The following is a 22439-nucleotide window of genomic DNA, read 5'->3' as shown; positions in this document are numbered from 1 at the left end:
ATCAATAAAGGCGGGTCGCAAAGGCCGGCCGGCACGGGTCGCAAAGGCCGGCCGGCACGGGTCGCAAAGGCCGGCCGGCACGGGTCGCAAAGGCCGGCCGGCACGGGTCGCAAAGGCCGGCCGGCACGGGTCGCAAAGGCCGGCCGGCACGGGTCGCAAAGGCCGGCCGGCACGGGTCGCAAAGGCCGGCCGGCACGGGTCGCAAAGGCCGGCCGGCACGGGTCGCAAAGGCCGGCCGGCACGGGTCGCAAAGGCCGGCCGGCACGGGTCGCAAAGGCCGGCCGGCACGGGTCGCAAAGATCAACGATTGGTAAAAGTGGGTCCCAGGAAAAAAAGTTTGAAAACTCTGTTGTAAATTAATCCTCAGCCTTAAAATTCTGCTTAACCTGCAACATTTCCATGCTGTAATATAGTAACACCAATATCTCCTTTTAAATTAATGAAATTCCATTAATTAGCAAAAATGTAACGCAGGCAGTAATCACACTAACTCCGAAAAAGGGGAAGGAACCAGTGGAATGTGGGTCGGAGAGGCCCATATCAGTATTGAACACGGATGTGAAAGTATTGGCTAAGTTGTTGGCAGAGAGGATGGAGGAGTGTGTCCCCGGGGTGGTGACAGAAGATCAAACAGGCTTAGTGAAGGGCAGGCAGTTAGCCCGTAATATAAGATGGCTGTTGAATGTGATGATGAATCCGTCGGGGCTCTGGTACCAGAGGCGGTGGTATCCATGGGCGCGGAGAAGGCATTTGACCGGGTGGAGTGACAGTACGTGTTCGAGGTTTTGGGAAGGTTTGGGCCGAGATTTGTGGCATGGGTACGGCTGCTGGGATCTGTATTTGGAGGAAGAGTTTGGCAGTCTGAGGGAGCTAAGGGAGAGGGTAGAGCTGCCGAGGGGGAGTGAGTTCAGCTATTTGCAGGTTAGGGACTTTGTGCGAAAGGTGTGGAGGGAGTTCCCTAGGTTTCCGGGATACACCCTGCTGGAGTGGCTGCTACTCCTGGATGTGGAAGGGGAGGGAAAAATTGAGGATGTATACAAGTGGCTGGGGGAGCAGGGAGACGAGCGGGTGGCGAAGACCAAGGAGAAATGGGATGCGGAGGAGAGGGGAGATCAAGTGGGGAGCATGGAGTGAGGTAAACGGGACCTCCTCTTGTGCAAGGATGAGCCTGATACAGCTCAAGGTAGTGCACAGGGTGCATATGACTCAGACGAGAATAAGTGGGTACTTTCAGGGGATAGCAGATGAGTGTGAGGTGTGGGCGGGGGCTAGTGAATCATGCGCACATGTCTTGGGGTTGCAAAAAATTGCGAAGATTCTGGGCGGGAGTGTTTGCAGCCTTAGCTGGGATAGTGGAGGAGGAGGTGGATACGGTCCCTTTGGTGCCGATATTTCGGGTTTCAGAGAAGCCGGAGCTCATGGAGAGGGGGAAGGCCGAATTCTTGACCTTCGTCTCTCTGATTGCACAGCGGCAAATTTTGCTGGTGTGGCGGTCGGCATTGCAACCGGAGGTGATGGTTTGGTTGGGTGACCTGTACAACTTTCTGCGATTAGAGAAGATAAAGTATGAGTTAAGGGGCTCTTCAGGGGGGTTTGAAGAAAGGTGGGGGATGTTTGTGACCTTGTTTGAGGGGATGTTCGTTGTGGGGGGAGTGAAAAAGAAGAAAAACTTGTACAGACTTTATAGTTGATTGTTGGGAAGTATGTTTCCTGGGGTGTTTGTTCACTATAACCTGTTTTGATACATGTTTGTAATAGAATACATTTTCTTAAAAATTAACAAAAAAGTAATTGTCAAAATTTGTGATCAACAGACAAATTTGAATGAATAAATTATTTTCATATTAAAAAATTAGTTTCCCTTTCAATAAAACGTCATCACAGACCATAGCATATCTTCAACCGTTTCACTATAAACCAATTCTACAACTTAATTCATACTCGAGAACTGTAGATTCTATTTCTGTGATGTATTTATCCATACAAAGTTATATGAAATGTTTAATTAGTGACACTGAAGATTATAGCAATATAATCTATTGCATTTATCCCAATTTCAATCATGTTGATAAACTGACACCTCTGACCTAATCAACAGAAATATCCACATACTTTGGCTAATTTAGATGTGCAAAAAGCATATCAAACCAAGCATTAACAAACGTTACGTAATATTTCTCTGTAGAATAAAAGGTTAATGCACAACTCCCATGCAGACTAATTACCAAGGTTATGTCATGGCAACAAGTGACTCAAAATGTGACTGTTTTACTTGCTGGTAATTCATTCGGGATAAAATATACACAATGCAATATAAGTAGTTACTTCCGTCACTGAAAGTGGTGGACATAACATTTTTGCCCGTTTGTGAACAATATACCTCAAAAGCGAATGGGCAGATTTCAACAAAACTTGGTACACGGGCAGGGTCTTGTCGAAGGAAGAAGTTTTTAGTTATGATGCAAATCCTGGGTTTTATTTTCTTTTAAAAGGATTCATTAACATTGGGAGATTGGGTGACATGGGAGAATTTACTTTTTTTTTTAAAAAGAAAGTTGTGGGTTGTTTTGTTCAGAATGTTGCTGATGGTTTTAGAATGCTCTGGCCCATTTCAGATACTGCAGTGGAAATTGTCACAGTTGTCAAAATGTGAGCAGAGTTCTCAAAGCAGGTTGTTGGATGTGAATTGGCCAAGTATCTAGAAGTGGAAAAGAGTCGCATCGTTTAGAGAATGGCAAATTGTGATTATTTAAATGGATTGGGTGTCTGAAGCTCTGAATAAAAATATTTCCTCTTTCAGTTTTGTAGTTATAGAGCATCAACCAGGCAGGGAAAAGGCTCATAGGAAGGGCTGCCTAATTGTAATACCATTGAGTTAATACTGCATCATGGAGGTACGAGTCCTGAATACCCTCTTCGCTTGTATTGTACTGCAATATCTTTTAGATCCATCGTTAACTTTATTAACTCTCAAACCAAATTATACTAATCATTTTTTGTTCAACATGATGACCATAATAGTAATTAGTGAGTATGCACATTAAAATAACTGGCACTATAAAGTACATTAATAGTGATAGCCAATTCAATCAGGGGCTGGTTTAGCTCACAAAGCTAAATCGCTGGCTTTTAAAGCAGACCAAGCAGGCCAGTAGCACGGTTCGATTCCCGTACCAGCCTCCCCGGACAGGCGCCGGAATGTGGCGACTAGGGGCTTTTCACAGTAACTTCATTGAAGCCTACTCGTGACAATAAGCGATTTTCATTTTTAATTTCATTTCAATCACAGATACTAACTACATTCTTAAGCCACTTGAACATTGACTCTCTGGTCCTGATCTTGATGTATAACCTTCCAACCTGCTGCCAAACATTCATTCAATTTAAGACTTTCTCGAGCAGAAGGATTTACTTTATCCTTTTTAAAGTTGGGAGCAGAGGGGAGTGCGAGACAAGTCCTTCACTACGAACCGGCTGAAACACTCAAAAGGAAGAAAATGGTTTATTAACACTCCTATTTTTAAATGTGCTTCTGAATACAGCTATTAGAATTCCTGGGCACGATCTACCCGAATGGTGGTGGAGTCCCGTAGCCCGCGAGATTAGCTTGGTATTTCCCAGCGCTTGGAGCGCCGGGAAACAACACCCCACTATCTAACACACATCCAGGTAGATTGGGAGCCTCAATGGAAAACTCAATGAGGCCGCACATAGCCCCATTTCTGCACTGAGGTGCTCTGTTCGGCGGAACTCCTCAGTGCAGCGAGAGATTGGGACGGCATTTTTAAATAGCGTTCTGATCTCTCGAGCCTGCAACGCGACCCCTGAACTACCCCCCCACCCCCAAGTTCCAACTCACTATAAGTAGGTCGCAGCTCCCCCCCCCCATCCCCCCCCCCCCCCCCCAAACATCATAACCCTCCCCACCCCTACAGACAGGACACATCCCGGCCCGATCACCATGCACAAAATGCCAACTTGGGCGGGATTCACATCATGACGACTTGCGAGATCAAGTTAGATCTCGCGAGGCGTGGCGAAAGTGGAATACCACCAGTAGATCCTACCCCCAATGTGCTTTGCCAGCAAGTACATGCTTCAATGCCTCAACTTCTCCTGAATGCTGAACCATTCCGGTGTATAAAATGTACTTACGCACAGTGGAACTCAGGAGCTGAAGAAAAGCTTATAGTTTTAGACGCTAGTTCTGCCTTTCCCATTTTGCAAAAGAGCGTTAAGTGCAGGGTGAAACAAAACAAGTATAATTCTGAATATCCAAACTCACTTAAATTGACGTATTAAGTCCCATTCTTAGAGCCTATTTTAATTGTTATATTTTCTACAGCACGCAAAACATGAAAAAATATAATTTATAAACTGCCTCTTTTGTATTTGGGTTTCGCACAAGTATTGAATTATTCTACATTTGGACACTGTTTAATCGGGACATCAGTGGAAACAGATTTATGGTGATTAATTAATCATCCACCTAACCAGCCACAGCTGACTTCTGTTTATATGGTACCCAAGCCAGACAGCTAAGACCAAGTTGTCTGCTGGTGTGCAGACAGAATGAACACTGCTTAAAACACAGTTGTTATTTGAAAATGAAAAATGAAAATCGCTTTATTGTCACGAGTAGGCTTCAATGAAGTTACTGTGAAAAGCCCCTAGTCGCCACTATCCGGCACCTGTCCGGGGAGTCTGGTACGGGAATCGAACCGTGCTGCTGGCCTGCTTGGTCTGCTTTAAAAGCCAGCGATTTAGCCCAGTGAGCTAAACCAGCCCCTAGCTAAACCAGCCCCTACATATTTGCTTACATACCAATGCAATAGCCAAGTTTCCTCGCTGATTGAAGTGCTCGTAGGCTGGAAAAGTAGCTGAATTTGGAAGCTGCATAAACAGAAGTTCTTTCTCACCCTTATCAATGGAAACCTCAAAAAACCCAAAATTTCACCGAGTCTCAACAGCCGTTGACTATTGGAGTAGTTGTATTTGAGCATCTGACTATCATGGTTGATTTACAGAACAAAATTACTCTCAGTACATCATAGTAATTTTTGCAAAATCTCTTCCATTACAAAAATAGGGGAAAAATTTGAATCAAAAATAATCTTCCCTTGTATGTGAATTTGCCTTCCCCTTTTAATTAAAGTTATAAAACTATTTTGATAGCTAATCTCAAACAAAACCTATACAAATAATTTCAATAAATGTCACAGTCCTGCTTTATTTTGTTGGTTATTTAACAATAATCTACAATGTATTAATGTACTAAAATTCTGCTCCCTCCCCCCACCTTGAGAAACTGTATTTTTCAGTTAATTTCAAACATCAATCACATCTCCACCCTTTAGTGACAATTCCTTAAATGGGATTGAGTTAATTACTGCTGCTTTAGTAATTCTACGAAAACCTATGAAAAGGCCTTACCTATAATAAAAGCTATGCAGAGGTCTTTTGGGGCTCTTTTCACAAGTAAGGAGACGGCTGAAGGGGTGACCTGATGGAGGTCCATAACATTATAATGGGGTTGGATACGGTAGATGTAGTGAAAATGTTTTCATGGTGGAAGAGTCAGAAATGAGTGACCAAAAATGTAAAATAAACACTGATAAAGCCTAGAAGTGGTTAGAATACACAACTCACAACCACAATGAGTAGTTGAGGCAAATGGCGAAATCTCTGTCAAACTTAGATGACAGAAAATTCTGCTTGTGTTGAAGTAATCAATCATTCAAACCAGCAGAATAGAAAATACTATGGAACAATGTTTGTGATTAGCTAGAATTCCGCAATAGCTGACCAGGTTAAAACTTTTGTTTAATACCGACAAGAAAAATGACAAACTTCGTCACAATATAGGAGCTTCTGCGGCACAAGCAAGCCAGTATCTTTTGCCAGGGATCATGTGATTATGTTAGCTAATCAAAGCGCAGTGTTTCAACCCATGAGCAATCACATTTTTCTTTGAAGTGATGTGCAAAGCATGAGAATCTTAGAACAAGAAAGTTAGTTCTGTCAACTGGAGAGAAGGTACAGTTGATAGAGAGGGAAAGTGGAAGCATGAGAGGGAAAGTGGAAGCATGAGATGGAAAGCAGACATTGTAAAAGAGTGGAAGATTCCACCATTCTGAAAGCCAAGGAGAACATCTTGGAACAGTTCAAAAAGCAGGCATTCGCAAGGAAGAGGATAAGAATAGCTGCCTATCCCAATGTTGAAGAAGCTCTGCTATTGCGTTCAAGCCAAATGGAGTAAAGAATGTGCCCGTGTCTCGGCCCAATCCTGCAAGAAAAGGAAGTTGCCGTGGTGACGAAGCTGGGACGTGTGGAATTTACATGCAGCCACGGATTGTTGGGCCAATTCAAGACAAGCTTCAATACCGTCTTCCGCTCAGTAAGTGGAAAGGGCACAGCATCTGAAATGGTGGAAAGCTGGGCAAGGACATGTCACTACTATAGTCTGCGCCAACATGAATAGCAACAGAGAAGCCTAAAAAGCCATGGTGCTTTTCGGAAGTCAAGACTCTACCGGCAGCACGGGCAGCACGGTGGCATAATGGTTACCATAAATGCTTCACAGCTCCAGGGTCCCAGGTTCGATTCCCGGCTGGGTCACTGTCTGTGCGGAGTCTGCACGTCCTCCCCGTGTGTGCGTGGGTTTTCTCCGGGTGCTCCGGTTTCCTCCCACAGTCCAAAGATGTGCGGGTTAGGTGGATTGGCCATGCTAAATTGCCCGTAGTGTCCTAAAAAGTAAGGTTAAGGGGGGGGGTTGTTGGGTTACAGGTATAGGATGGATACGTGGGTTTGAGCAGGGTGATCATTGCTCGGCACAACATCGAGGGCCGAAGGGCCTGTTCTGTGCTGTACTGTTCTATGTTCTATGTACCCATACAGTACGAGGCTAACAAAATCGCCTGGATGACCTCCAGGATTTCTGCACCATGAATCAGGAAAATGGGCAAAACTTATTAATGAAAGAAAAGGAATTGCCATCATCGTAGAAAACTATCCCACACATCTTGACATTGCTGTTCTAAAGAGTGTGAAACTATTGTTCTTGCCTCTCAACTGCACAGCCCAAGCATTAGTCAATGGATCAGGGAATGATTAATAATAATCTTTATTATTGTCACAAGTAGGCTTACATTAACACTTCAATGAAGTTACTGTGAAAATCCCCTCGTCGCCACACTCCGGCGCCTGTTCGGGTACACGAAGGGAGAAATCGGAATGTCCAAAATACCTATCAGCACGTCTTTTCGGGACTTGTGGGAGGAAACCGGAGCACCCGGAGGAAACCCATGCAGACACGGGGAAAACGTGCAGACTACGCACAGATAATGACCCAAGCCGGGAATCGAACCTGGGGCCCTGGCGCTGCGAAGCAACAGTGCTAACAACTGTGCAAACATGCCTCCCAGATTAGCATCTGAAAGCCCGCCACTGACAGCCCTTTACAAGGTCAAGCAATGGTAATACGTGAAGAAATGGAATGAAGATTTTACTCTTTTACTCTGTGCTTTTAACTTGGCATTTGAATCTGAACAGAAGATAACAAGTGTTAGGATGACTCAATATGCAGCATTTGAGCAACACAGTGATTAGCACTGCTGCCTCACAACGCCAGGACCCGGGTTTGATTCCGGCCTTGGGTGACTGTGTGCAGTTGTCACATTCTCTCCATGTCTGCATGGACTTCCTCCGGGTGCTTAAGTTTCCTCCTTCAGTCGAAAGATGTGGAGGTTATGTGGGGTTACAGGGATATGGTAAGGGATTGAGCCTGGAAAGGATGTTCTTTCAGAGGGTTAGTGCTGACTCGATGGGCTGACTGGCCCCCTTCTGCACTATCGGGATTCTATGTGTTTCAAATACAGTGTTCTGTTCGTATGCATATTTGGTTACATCAAGACACATTCATGTTGCAAATTGGACCTCCTCAGCTGCTACAGAGCTCTTCTTAACCCAAATTTGAAGGCAGCTGCCCTCGGATTTCATTCATCGAGAGTTTACATATTTTCACTTTCAGTTTGTACCTAATACATTTCCCTGTTCTGTGTAAAACAATTTCAAAAGTAGTCTTGTTGAATTATAAAACACATTTAAGAATTGAATAAGAAATAGAAAAGCACGGTGCAGCATAGCAATTGCTTAACATATTACACAAAGGAATTAGAGCGAGTTGCAATTTTGCCGATCATAGGTCAAAAGATTCCATATAAAGCAGCTAACTCAATTGAACTAGAATTCCTCCCAAAATTCTCTCCTGTCCATTTTGATTAACATTTACATTTGGTGGTTAATCTGGTTACAAATTATGCAGGAAAGATACTGCATTAGAATCCTCGAAAACAGCAGTGCATGATTAGAACAGATACATCATACTGAACATTATCTAAAATAATGTTTAGTAAAATTAACAGTTGTAAAATTACAAAGCATATATGAAAAAAATAATTGTAAGATAATATATTAATTAAAATTAAGCACCAAATTCTTGATACATATGGCGTATTGTCGCGGGACTAGTAATCCAGAGACCCAGGATATTGATCTGGTGACCTGGGTTTGAATCCTACCACAGCAGGTGATGGAATTTAAACTCAATAAAATATCTGGAATTAAAAGTCTAATGATGACCATGAAATCATTGTGGATTGTCCTAAAATCCATCTGGTTCACTAATATCCTTTAGGGAAGGACATCTGCCATCCTTACCTGGTCTGGCCTACATGTGACTCCAGACCCACAGCAATGTGGTTGACTCTTAAATGCCCCCTGAAATGGCCTAGCAAACCACTCAGTTATATTTAATTGCTACGAAAACACAAAAAAAGAATGAAACCGGACATACCACGTGGCATTGTACCAACCCTGCCAAGATCTCCTTACTAACATCTGGGTGCTTGTGCCAAAGTTGGGAGAGCTGCCTCACAGGCTAGTTAAGCAACAACCTGGTATAGTTTTACTCACTGCATCATCCCTATAATCACAGTATCATACCTTACAGAAAATGTCCCAGACAGCACTATCATCATTCACTATCACCAGCAAGATAGACCCAGCAGAGGTGGCGGGAAACTGATTTCCAGTTGGGAGGGAGTTGCCCTGAGAGTTCTCAACATGGACTCTTAACCCATGAGTCATAGATTCATAGATGTTTACAGCATGGAAACGGGCACTTTGGCCCAGCTTGTCCACGTCGCCCAGTTTCTATCACTAAGCTAGTCCCACTTGCCCGCGTTTGGCCCATGTCCCTCTATAACCACCCTTCCCATGTAACTGTCTAACTGTTTTTTTTTTGTTTTTAAAAGGTACCTGCCTCCACCACTGCCTCTGGCAGCTTGTTCCAGAAGCTCACCACCTTCTGCGTAAAACAATTTCCCCTCTCGTCTCTTTTGTATCTTTCCCCTCTCACCTTAAACCTATGCCATCCAGTTCCAGATCCCTCTACCTTTGGGAAAATATGTTGACTATCTACCTTATCTACGCTCATTATTTTATAGACCTCTATAAGATCACCCCTAAGCCTCCTACACTCCAGGGGAAAAAAGTCCCAGCCAATCTAGCCTCTCCTTGTAACTCAGACCATCAAGTCCTGGTAGCATCCTCGTAAATCTCTTCTGCACTCTTTCTAGTTTAACAATATCCTTCCTATAAGGTAACCAGAACTGAACACATATTCCATTTGTGGTCTTACCAACGTCTTGTACAACTTCAACAAGACGTCCCAATTCCTGTATTCAATATTCTGACCAATAAAACCTAAAATGCTGAATGCCTTCTTCACCACTCTGTCCACCTGCGACTCCACTTTCAAGGAGCTGTGAACCTGTACCCCAAGATCTCTTTGTTCTGTAACTCTCCCCAACTCCCTACCATTAACTGAGTAGGTCCTGTCCTGATTTGATCTACCAAAATGCATCACCTCACATTTATCCAAATTAAACTCCATCTGCCATTCATCGGCCCATGATCCTGTCGCAATCTTCTATAACCTTCTTACTATCTACTTCGCCACTAATCTTGGTGTCATCTGCAAACTTACCAACCATGCCACCTACATGCTCATCCAAATCATTAATATAACAAATAACAGTGGACCCAGCATTGATCCCCGAGTCACACCGCTGGTCATAGGCCTCCAGTTTGAAAAACAACCCTCCACAACCACCCTTTGGCTTTGGTCGCCACGCCAATTTTGTATCCAATTGGCTACCTCTCCCTGGATTCCGTGAGATTTAACCTTTTGCAACAACCTATCATGCGGTACCTTGTCAAAGGCCTTGCTGAAGTCCATGTAGACAAGGTTGACTGCACTGCCCTCATCTACCTTCTTGGTTACCCCTTCAAAAAACTCAAATCAAATTTGAGAGACATGACTTTCCCCTTACAAAGCCATGCTGACGTTCCCTAATTAGCCCTTGCCTGTCCAAATGCCTGTAGACCCTGTCTCTCAGAATACTTTCTAATAATTTATCCACTACAGAAGTAAGGCTAACCGGTCTATAGTTCCCAGGCTTATCCCTACAGCCCTTCTCAAACAAGTGCACAACATTTGCTACCCTCCAATCATCAGGCACCTCTCCTGTGGCTGTCGATGATTCAAATATCTTAGCTAGCCTCCCACAACATTCTCAGATACATTTCATCAGGTCCCAGGGATTTATCTATCTTGATGCGCTTTAATACCTCCAGCACCTCCTTCTGTTGCATTCGCAACTATCTTCAGCCAGAAGTACCGAGCGGATGATCCATCTCGGTCTCCTCTGGAGAGATCACTCGATGTGATATCAAGAAAGGCTAAAGGAGGGCAACACGGTGGCCTAGTGGTTAGCACAACCACCTCACGGCGCTGAGGTCCCAGGTTCGATCCCGGCTCTGGGTCACTGTCCGTGTGGAGTTTGCACATTCTCCCCGTGTCTGCGTGGGTTTCGCCCCCACAACCCAAAAATGTGCAGAGTAGGTGGACTGGCCACGCTAAATTGCCCCTTAATTGGAAAAAAATAATTGGGTAATCTAAATTTATAAAAAATAAAAAATAAAAAAGAAAGGCTAAAGGCACTGGATACTGCAAAGGCTATGGACCGTGACAATATCCTGGCAATAGTACTGGAGACCTGCGCTCCAGAACTTGCTGCACCCCTAGCCAAGCTGTTCCAGTACAGCTAACAACACTGGCATCTACCAGGCAATGTGAAAAATTGCCCAGGTGTGTCCTGTATACCTCGTAGGGCCAATTACCGCCCTATCAGTCTACTCTCCATCATCAGCAAAGTGATGGAACCCGTGATCAACAGTGCAATCAAGCAGCACTTTCTCAGCAATAACCTGCTCACGGACGCTCAGTTTGGGTTCCACCAGGTGACTCAGTCCTGGCCTCATTACAGCCTTGGTTCAAACATGGACAAATGAGCTGAATACCAGAGGTGAGAGTGACTGCCCTTGACATCACAGCAGCATTTGCCCGAGTATGGCATCAAAGAGCCCTAGCTAAACTGGAGTCAATGGGACTCAGTTTGGAATCATACCTGGCACAGAGGAAGATGGTTGTCGTGATTGGAGGTCAATCATCTCAACTCCAGAACATCACTGCATGAGTTCCTCGGGGTAGTGTCATAGGCAAACCATCTTCAGCGGCTTCATCAATGACCTCCCTTCCATCATAAGGTCAGAAGTGGGGATGTTCGCAGATGACTGCACAATATTCAGAACCATTTGCAGCTCCTCAGATAATGAAGCAGTCCATGTCCATATGCAGCAAAACCTGGACAATATCCAGGCTTGGGCTGACAAATGGAAAGTTGCATTCGCACCACACAAGTGCCAGGCAATGACAATCTCCTACAAGAGAGGATCTAACCACTGCCTCTTGACATTCAATGTCATTCCCATAGTTGAATTCACCACAATCAACATCCTGGGGGTTACCATTGATCAGAAACTAAATTGGACTAGCCATATTAATACTGTGGCTACCAAGGCAGGTCAAAGGCTAGGAATCCTACAGCGAGTAACTCACCTTCTGACCCCCCAAAGCCTGTCCACCATCTAGAAGGTACAAGTCAGGAGTGTAATGGAATAATCTCCACTTGCCTGGATGAGTGCAGTTCCAACAACACTGAAGAAGCTCGACACCATCCAGGATAAAGTAGCCCGTTTGATTGCTCCCCCTTCCACAAACATTCGAACCCTCCACCACCGATGAACAGTGGCAGCCATGTGTATCGTCTACAGGATGCACTGCAGTAATTCACCAAGGTTCCTTAGGCAGCACCTTAAAAACCCACAACCACTCCCAACCAGAAGGACAAGAGCAACAGATACCTGGGAACCCAACCACCTGGAGATTTCCCTCAAAGTCACTCCCACCCTGACATGGAAATATATCGTCGTTCCTTCACTGTCACTGGGGAAACATCCCAGAACTCCCTCCCTAACAACACAGTTGGTGAACCTACACCTCAACGACTGCAGTGGTACAAGAAGACAACTCACTACCACCTTCTGAAGGGCAACTAGGAATGGGCAATAAATGCTGGCCTAATCAGGGATGCCCGCATCCCGTAAATGAATTTTTTAAAAGCATAAATTGGATTCTTAATGGTGGCAAGACAAATGTGTAGGATAAAAGACATCAAAGTGGACTTCCGGTGGCGGCGATGTTCGAGTGAGCCGCACATTCGGCGGGCTCTCACTCCGGCGGGGCTTAACAGCTGATTCCCCGCGATAGCGGGACCACGGGGGCGGCAAAAAGGCTGCCGTGAAAGAAGAGGAGAGCGGGCTGCAGCGGATGGAATCATGGGAGGCCAGCAGGTAGAGGAAGAAAGAGAGCGAGAGAGACGGAGGCAAGGAGGAAACTGACCTGAAGGGTAAGATGGCGGACCCACGGACCTTCCTTGTCCAGGACAAAGAAAAAAAGTTTGGAGTTGCTGAGGAGGGACAGCTTGGACCCACTTCAGATGCCCAGGAGGTAAAATTTAAGGAGCTGGGCGAAGGAAGGCGGCAGCGAAGGTGCTGAGGAGCGGGCTGCGGCACATGGAACAGCGGGATTCCAGAAGGCAGAAGAAGAAGGAGAAAAAGGGACAGAGACAAGGACCTGAAGAAAATTACCTGGGACCTAAGATGGCGGACACACGGACCCCGGACTCAGCAATCCAGCTGGCGCTGGATAACATGCTCCAGGTAATGAAGTCCAGTTTTGAAGCGCTGAAGCGGGACAGCTTGGACCCAATCCAGAAAGCGGTGGATCAGCTGAACCAGAGGCTGGACGCTCAGGATGTTAAAGTTAAGGAGCTGGGAGAGGCGGTGGAGGAGCAGGCGGATGCGCAAACGGTTGCAGCGCTAGAAGTTGACGGCCTGAAAGAGCGGCAGAGAAGACTGCTGGACAGAGTGGAGGAGCTGGAGAATAGAGTCCGCAGGAACAATCTGAGGATGGTCGGCCTCCCGGAGGGGGCCGAGGGAGCTGATGCTGCAGCGTTTGTAGCAGACCTGCTGAAGCAGCCAATGGGGGCCGAAGCCTTTCCGCGACCGCTGGAGCTGGAGGGGGCACACAGAGTGCAGGCAAGGCAGGGGCGGCCGGACGGACCCCCTCGCCCGATGGTGATTAGGTTCCACAGGTTCGTGGACAAGGAGCGGGTGCTGCAGTGGGCAAAGAGCGCCAGGAGCAGCACGTGGAACAACAGTGTTCTCCGCATTTATCAGGACCTAAGCCAGGAGGTGGCTCGGCGGCGAGCAGCCTTTAAGAATGTCAAGGAGGTGCTGTTCAAGAAGCACGTGAAGTTTGGTCTGCTGTTCCCAGCTCGGCTATGGGTCACGCACCAGGGTCAACACCACTACTTCTCCGAGCCCGAAGAAGCGATGGATTTTGTGAGGGACCTGGGGCTGGTCCCAAAAGGAGGCCCCAAGGACGCGAGTTAGGGCCCGAGGATTTCTGTGGGAAGGAACGCCGAATGTGCCTGGACTGCTGCTCAACGGTTTGCTGGGCCAAAGGGGCCAAGCGGAATATTTGAGACTCTTTCCTTTGTTCATGGACATTTATGTGCTTTTTCTCTTTTGTCTGTGTTTTTTTTTTCTGTTTGGGCTGGTTAGTGCTTTTTGTGCAGCTCGCGGAAGACACTGGAGCCGGCTTGCCCCAGTGGGTGGGGAGGAGGACGGGGAAACAATGGGAATGAGACAGGAAGGCGCCGGAGTGTTGAGTCACCGGGCTAGCAGATTGGCTAGTCAAGGGAGTCAGATGGGGGGGGGGGAAGTTACAGCCAGTAGATGGCAGGGGTGGGGGTATCGGGGGATGGGGTTAGGGGAGGGGGGGTTGTTCTGCTGACGGGAGAGGGACTTGAAATAGGCACTGGAAAGGAGGTCGAGGGTGGAGGCAGCCAAAGGGCGGGCCAGGAATGGCGCGACGCACGGGCCAGGGGCCGGCCCGAGAAAGGCTATGGCTGACCAGCGGGGTGGGGGGGGTGGGATGTGCCCCCCGACCAGGCTGATCACCTGGAACGTCAAGGGACTGAACGGGCCGGTTAAGAGGGCGCGGGTGTTCGCACACTTGCGGGCCCTGAGGGCGGACGTAATTATGTTGCAGGAGACACATCTGAAAGTGTCAGACCAGACCAGGCTAAGGAAGGGCTGGATTAGCCAGGTCTTCCACTCGGACTTGGACTCGAAGTCCAGAGGGGTGGCAATCATGATCAACAAGCGCGTGCAATTTGAGGCAGAGGGCATATCCGCAGACAGGGGGGGCAGATACCTGATGGTACGGGGCAGACTGGAGGGGAGAAGAGTGGTGCTGGTGAATATATATGCCCCGAACTGATATGACGTGGACTTCATTAAAAGAGTGCTGGGGAAGATCCCGGACTTGGATTCTCGCAGGCTAATAATGGGTGGGGACTTTAACATGGTCCTTGACCCGACTTTGGATCGGTCGTGTCCCAGAACGGGTAGACTCTCAGCAATGGCAAGGGAGCTGAAAGGGTTTATGGAGCAAATGGGGGCAGTGGACCCCTGGAGAGATGGACAGCCAACAGGAAGGGGCTACTCGTTTTACTCGCACGTCCATAAAGTATATTCCAGGATAGATTTCTTTGTACTAAGCAGGGACTGTATGGGGGAGGTAAAGAACACGGAATACTCAGCAATTACCATTTCAGACCATGCCCCGCATTGGGTGGACCTGCAGTTCGGGGGAGCGAGCTATCAACGCCCGCAATGGAGGCTAGATGTGGGACTATTGTCGGAGGAGGGGATCTGCGAGAGGCTTCGGAAATGTATAAAAAATTACCTGCAGGTGAATGACACTGGGGAGGTCTCAGCGGCGACCTTGTGGGAGGTGCTAAAGGCAGTAGTGCGGGGGGGAGCTGATTTCAATTGGGGCCCACAGAGCCAAGGCAGACCGGGCAGAGATGGATAGATTGGTCAGGGAAATGGGTCGGATAGATGAAGAGCACGCGGAGTCCCCGGGGGAGGTTTTACTCAGGGAGAGGCAGAGACTACAGGTGGAACTGGGGGCACTATCCACGAGCAGGGCCGTGGAACAGCTTAGGAAGGCAAGGGGAGTGGTGTACGAGCATGGGGAAAAGGCTAGCAGACTGTTAGCGCAGCAACTCAGGAGGAGGGAGGCGGCCAGGGAAATAGGTAGAGTGAGGGACGAGGGGGGGGGGCGCAAAGTGGAGGATCCGGCAGAATTGAATAGGGCATTCCGGGACTTTTATCGTAAGCTGTATACTTCGGAGCCGCTGGAAGAACTGGAGGGGATGAAAAGGTTTCTGGACGGGTTAACATTCCCAACAGTTGGGGGGGGGCGAGTGGAAGAGCTGGGGGCCCCGATTAGAGTAGAGGAGGTATTGGGGGGCCTAAAGGCCATGCAGTCGGGGAAGTCCCCGGGGCCGGATGGATACCCAGTAGAGTTTTATAGGAAGTTCTCTGAGTTGGTGGGCCCGGTCTTGGCGAGGGTTTTCAATAAGGCAAGGGACAGAGGGACCCTGCCGCCGACAATGTCACAAGCCACCATATCTCTGATATTGAAGCGGGGTAAAGACCCGGAGGTGTGCGGGTCCTACAGGCCAATCTCCCTGATTAATGTAGACGCCAAGCTCCTGGCAAAGGTACTGACGGGTAGAATGGAGGACTGTGTACTGGAGGTGATTGGGGAGGATCAAACGGGGTTCGTGAAAGGTAGGCAGCTGGCTGCCAATCTGAGGAGATTGCTCAATGTGATAATGATGCCCCCGGCGGGTAGAGAGGTGGAGGTAGTGGTGGCAATGGACGCCGAGAAGGTCTTTGACCGGGTGGAGTGGGACTATCTATGGGAGGTGCTCGGACGGTTTGGGTTCGGGGAGGGATTGGTGGATTGGATCAAATTATTATATCAGGCCCCGAGGGCCAGCGTCAGGACCAACAGAGAAGTGTCGGAGTACTTTAGGTTGTACCGAGGGACCAGACAGGGCTGCCCGCTCTCCCCGCTGCTGTTTGCGCTGGCCATAGAGCCGCTGGCGATTGCGCTGAGAGCCGCAGAGGGTTGGAAGGGGATGGTGAGGGGCGGGGTTGAACACAGGGTTTCTCTTTATGCAGACGACCTGCTCCTGTACGTGTCGGACCCAGTGGCCGGGATGGGAACTATACTGGGAATGCTGAGGAAGTTCGGCCAGTTCTCAGGATACAAATTAAACACGGTCAAGAGTGAAATGTTTGTGGTCCAGGCAAGGGGCCAGGAGAACAGATTGAGAGGGCTACCGTTTAGGCTAGTTGAGGAAAATTTCCGGTATTTGGGAATCCAGGTGGCACAAGACTGGGGCAGGCTGCATAAGTTAAATTTGGCCAGGGTGGTGGAGCAAATGAAGGGAGAGTTTCGGAGATGGGATGCACTCCCGCTGTCGCTGGCAGGGAGGGTGCAGACTGTAAAGATGACAATCCTCCCTCGATTTTTGTTTATTTTTCAGTGCCTCCCGATCTTTATCCCACAGTCCTTCTTCAAAAGAGTTAACGGGCTGATCATGAGCTTTGTCTGGGCGGGAAAGTCTCCGCGGGTGAAGGCGGCGATGTTGGAGAGGAACCGCAGCGAGGGAGGGCTGGCTTTGCCGAGTCTGGTCAATTATTACTGGGCGGCCAACATCGCTATGATAAGGAAGTGGGTGGTGGGTACGGGGTCTATTTGGGAGCAGGTGGAGGCGGCTTCGTGCAGGGGCTCCAGCTTGGAAGCCCTGGTCACGGCTCCTCTACCGCTGCCGCCGACCAAGTACACCACCAGCCCGGTAGTGGTGGCGACCCTGCGTATATGGGGCCAGTGGAGGAGGCATGTGGGGGAGATGGGGGCGTCTGTCTGGGCGCCAATCTGCGACAACCATTGGTTTGCCCCCGGCAGTATGGATGGGGGGTTCCGAGTATGGCGGCGAGCAGGGGCGGGAAGGGTGGGTGATATGTTCCTGGAAGGGAGCTTTGCGAGTTTGAGGAGCTTGGAGGAGAAATTTGGGTTGGTAAGGGGAAATGATTTTAGATACCTACAGTTGCGGGACTTTGTTCGTAGACAGGTCCCATCTTTCCCGCGCCTCCCGCCAATGGGGATCCTCGACAGAATAGTCTCCAGGAGGGAAGAAGGGGAGGGCAGAGTCTCAGGTATATATAAGGTGCTCATGAGTGAGGAAGGGTCCCAGACAGAGGAACTGAAACTTAAATGGGAGGAGGAGCTAGGCGGGGAAATGGAGGATGGGCTGTGGGCAGAGACCCTGAGTAGGGTAAATTCGACCGCGACATGTGCTAGGCTCGAGCTGATCCAATTTAAGGTCGTTCACCGGGCCCATATGACGGTGGCTCGGATGAGCAAATTTTTCGGGATAGAGGACAAATGCGCTAGATGCGCGGGAGGACCAGCGAACCATGTTCACATGTTTTGGGCATGCCCTGAGCTGAGGGGGTACTGGGAGGGATTTGCGGGGGTCATGTCCCAGGTGCTAAAAACAAGGGTGGTGATGAGTCCAGGGGTGGCAATTTTTGGGGTTTCGGAAGACCCGGGCGTCCAGGGGGAGAAAGAGGCCGATGTGTTGGCCTTTGCTTCCCTGATAGCCCGGCGACTAATATTATTGGCGTGGAGGGACTCAAAGCCCCCGAAGACTGAGCGGTGGCTTGCGGACATGTCGAGTTTCCTGGGGATGGAAAATATTAAGTTCGCCTTGAGGGGATCTGTGCAGGGGTTCACCCGGAGGTGGCAACCATTTATTGACTTCTTTGCGGGAGAGTGAGCGTCAGCAGGGGGGTGGGGGGAGGGGGTGTAGAGTAGAGTAGGAGGGAAAATATGGCGGGTGGTACTGGTGGGAGGGGAGCGGGCTTGCGCAATATGTTACGATGGAAGTATTGAAAGTACGTGGATGTTTGCACATTTTTGCCTTTTTTGCTTCCTTTCTGATGATGTCTGTAACTGTTTATAAAGCCAAAAACTACCTCAATAAAATTGTTTATTAAAAAAAAAAGACATCAAAATGAACAAAGCAGTTTGAGAATACTCACAATTCAGTAAGATTTGGAAGCTTCTGTCCAAGGTTGTCTGGCTGAAAATAGGAAATAGTTGCAATTATTTTTAATCCTCGTAGTTTCTTTTTGGCAACTGTTCCAGGTTTAAAGTATGAAAAGTCGAATTTTCAAAAAAACATGCCGTCACATTTTTGGTTCTAGGCATTACTGCAGAACATAACAAACATAATGAACCAATTCTGTAATGCAATAAATAGAGATCTAAGATTAAAGAACAAGGCACCTGTAAATGGCTCCTGGATACTGTCCTGCAAGATAAATTAAACTGTCCCATAATGCAATCTGTTCGTGTTGTTGAAGGCTAAAACATTTTCCCAAGATAGAACATTTCACTGTCAGTGTGGTTCCCTGTGCTCCTTAACTGAAATCATTATTGTACAAAATGCTGAAACCTAAATACCAACAGCTCTTTTGCTATTTCTCCAAGGCCGAGCTACTGGGCTAACACCTTGCACTCAATGGAATGGTAAGTGACAAATACAAAACCAGAAATATGCTACTAACAGACTGAGCTACAAAAGTTTGGGGCGCGATCTACCTGAACAGGGACAGAGTCCCGTGGCGCGAGATTAGTCAGGTGTTTCCCGGTGCTCAGAGAAACACCCCGCTATCTAACACCCCTCCAGGTAGACTGAGGGCCTCAGTGGGGAACACCCCGATGAGGCCACACTTAGCCCCATTTTCTGTTCTGCTCACCGAACTACTCAGTGCAGCGGGGGATCGGGGCGCCATTTTAAAATGGCTTCCTGATCTCTCGAGCCGCCAACAGGAACCCCGAACCCCCCAAACTCCAATTCACAAAAGGAGGTCCCCAGGCCTCCTCTCACCAGCTCAGGGTATACCCCGGGCCGATCACCGCTGCGCCTTGGCAATGCCAAGCTGACACCCTGGTGGCATTTCCAGGGTGCCAGGTGGAACCAACAATGCCAGGCTACCACCCTGCCTACACGGCATGCATCTGGGGCATCCAATCCCCTGGGAGACCACCACGAGTGCCTGTTTGGTCCCTGTCTGTGGGACCAGCACTGAACAGCGTTCGCCTGAGATCTCCCAGACGAGAGAGTTAGATCCCACGCCTTTGTTAGAACTCGGCAACGCCTATTAGAGCGAGACTAGCTGTCTCACTCTAATACACAGATTTGCCAGAAAGTGATCCTGTCCTAAATGGGCGGGATTCACATCCTGACAGCTCACAAGATTGTGTTTGATTTCGCGAGCATCTACCGATTGCTTCACGTCACGTTTCGAGCACAACTCGACTGGGCAACCGGTAGATCAAGCCGTTGCTTTCTCTTCTCTACTGGTTTTTGTCAGGTGTAGTTTGAAATCAGCTACCTCAGCACAGACTGCAAAGTCAAAGTGGAACCTCTTGGTTTATATTACTCAGCTCCAATTTAAGATTTAACCATTTGCCATTAAATCTAATGAGTCTGCTATCACATACAAAACCACCTAAAAATTGCTCAGAACCTTTTGAAACACGGGGGGGGGGGGGGGGGGGGGGGGGGGTGTGTGGGGGGGGAGAGAGAGAGAGAGAGAGAGAGAGAGAGAGAGAGGAGAGAGAGAGAGAGAGAGAGAGAGAGAGAGAGAGAGAGAGAGAGAGAGAGAAAGAGAGAGAGAGAGAGAGAGAGAGAAAACATACATACCAGTGTTGTTAATGAATTCATCTTCATGTAAATGTGTTCCAAGTATTCGGAGCCACCATCTTTCAGTAATTCAGGAGGAAATTTGCAAAGGCTCTTGTAATTAAGAAATAGTTTTCTGTGCTTCTCCCGCTTGGCCACCGAAATAGCTTTCCAAAGATCAGTGTTCATGATCAAACTGTCTTGGTGCCACAACATCAAAGACCAATGGTTTCCTGAGAAAAATATATTCCAAGGTTAACCGAAAATAAAAGATCCCTGCTGAACTATCATTGAGCTTCGACTAATTAAAACTGGGAAAAATCTACAAGAAACATCATGATCTAAAGCAAAAGTAATGAAAAAGTTTACATTCTTTTAAACCATGTTTATCCAGCCTCTCTTTAATATGGCTAGAGCAACCAGCTGCATTATATAAAATGTGATTTTCTGGAGTCTCTAAAAAGTTAAACTGGTGGGGACCAGGGTTCAAATCCTTCCACGGCTAATATTGGAATTTAAGCTCAACAAAATATCTGGAATAAAAAATCTAATGATGACCATGGAACCATTGTTGATTGTCGTAAAAACCCATCTGGTTCACTAATGTCCTTTAGGGAAGGAAATCTGCCATCCTTACCTGGTCTGGCCTACATGTGACTCCAGACCCACAGCAATGTGGTTGACTCGGGGGCGGCACAACGGTTAGCATTGCTGCCTCACAGCGCCAAGGACCCGGGTTCAATCCTGGCCCCGGGTCACTGTCGTGTGGAGTTTGCACATTCTCCCTGTCTGCGTAAATCTCAAACCAACAAAGATGTGCATGGTAGGTGGATTGGGCACGCTAAATTGCCTCTTAATTGGAAAAAAAAGAATTGGGTACTCTAAATTTATTTTTAAAAAAGCAAAGTGGTTGACTCTTAAATCCCTCTGAAATGCCGAGCGAGCTACTCAGTCGTATTCAGCCACTACGAGAACACACCTCGGGGACTGCAGCGGTTCAAGAAGGCAGCTCACCACCACCTTCTGAAGGGCAACTAAGAATTGGCAATAAATGCTGGCCTTGCCAGCGACGTCCACATCCCATAAAATGATTTTTTTTTTAAATAACATGTTGGTATAAAATGACAGGCAGGATTGAACCTAGTATTAACTTAGATGACCGGCAGAAATCCAGGAATCGAGACTAGAGATAATCCATACAAGAACTAGGCCTGTCAGCTACACAACCATGGCCTGAAGAAATATCAAACCCACACCATTATATTTAGTCTTTCAGTCTTAAAATTTAAGATTCACCTCATTTAGCTACCATCCGTCCATCAAAAACGGGATAGATTTGTTTGTAATATCACTGCAAAAATATGGGGAAATCTTACGCAAATTAGGTTTTCTACCACCTTTTAAACTGGTATTAGATTGAATCTGCTCAGAGCAGGCCCTGACAACAAACAGCCCTCGGGGCGGAAATGTGAGATTCTACTGGTAAGGGAAGGATCTTCCAAGTTTTTTGGGTGAACAATTATCAATTAGCATGTTTTAAAAGTTTTTCTTGTCAAATGTAACACTAGTTTTTAACCAAGACACCGTTGAGGCTGTGAAATTATTCGGTATAACTCTTTTAAACAGTCATTTTAAATCAGGTTGCTCAGAGATGGAGGTCAAGATACCTTATTAAAAACACTTTTGGACGTTAATTCTGTTTTCAGTTATAGCAACCCAAGTCTACGAGTTTGCCACTCTTAAATATATCAGAGAACAATTTACAATGCAGAGAAAAAAGAAACAACTGTGTCAATAACACTGCCCGATTAGTTGGCTCATGGAAGATGCTAAGCAATAAGACAACTGTAATTTGACTGGTGTCTTTTCAAACCTATTTTAGGTGCAATTTCACTATTCTACCCCATCCAGTCATGTTTCAAAATCTGCAATGCTTTGCCATTTTTACCTATACTCATACCACAAAAATGCATTATGAGAAACAGAGATTAAAAAGCATGCTCACTGAGGATGGATTTTTACAAAACACTCAAAGGAAAAACTGCAATGGGTAAGACCCAAAGAATTACTTTGTTTCCTGTACACGTGGAAATCTGGTCATAACGTTAAGGGACCGCCGAACAAGTGAAACTGGAGGACACACGAGAATCAGAGGCACCGCCAGGTTTGTGGAAAGACATTCATTCTGACACAAGAGTTTGACTGACAGGCATAAAGGATTGCAGAAACTTGGGCACACTGTAGTTACACGACTAACTCACCTCTACCCAAAATCCCATGATCTTTTAAGCA

At 47.3% G+C, this 22439-nt stretch overlaps 1 protein-coding gene across 2 annotated transcripts in view; it reads right to left on the bottom strand.

Moving 5' to 3' along the window:
* The window catches only part of lrrc28 (leucine rich repeat containing 28), a 79042-nt gene that overhangs the window by 52318 nt on the left and 4285 nt on the right, over window positions 1-22439 (bottom strand). For both annotated transcript variants that reach the window (XM_038813400.1, XM_038813399.1), the window contains exons 2-3: window positions 20169-20380; window positions 18499-18539 (exon numbers count right to left, since the gene is read on the bottom strand). In XM_038813400.1, coding sequence (XP_038669328.1) covers window positions 18499-18539; window positions 20169-20363 — 236 coding nt within the window. In that variant the 5' untranslated portion in view covers window positions 20364-20380. The remainder of the gene's footprint in view (window positions 1-18498; window positions 18540-20168; window positions 20381-22439) is intronic.

The sequence above is a fragment of the Scyliorhinus canicula genome, chromosome 12 (assembly GCF_902713615.1).
Source record: "Scyliorhinus canicula chromosome 12, sScyCan1.1, whole genome shotgun sequence".
Classification (NCBI taxonomy): Eukaryota; Metazoa; Chordata; class Chondrichthyes; order Carcharhiniformes; family Scyliorhinidae; genus Scyliorhinus; species Scyliorhinus canicula.
This window is presented reverse-complemented; position numbering and strand designations above follow the sequence as displayed.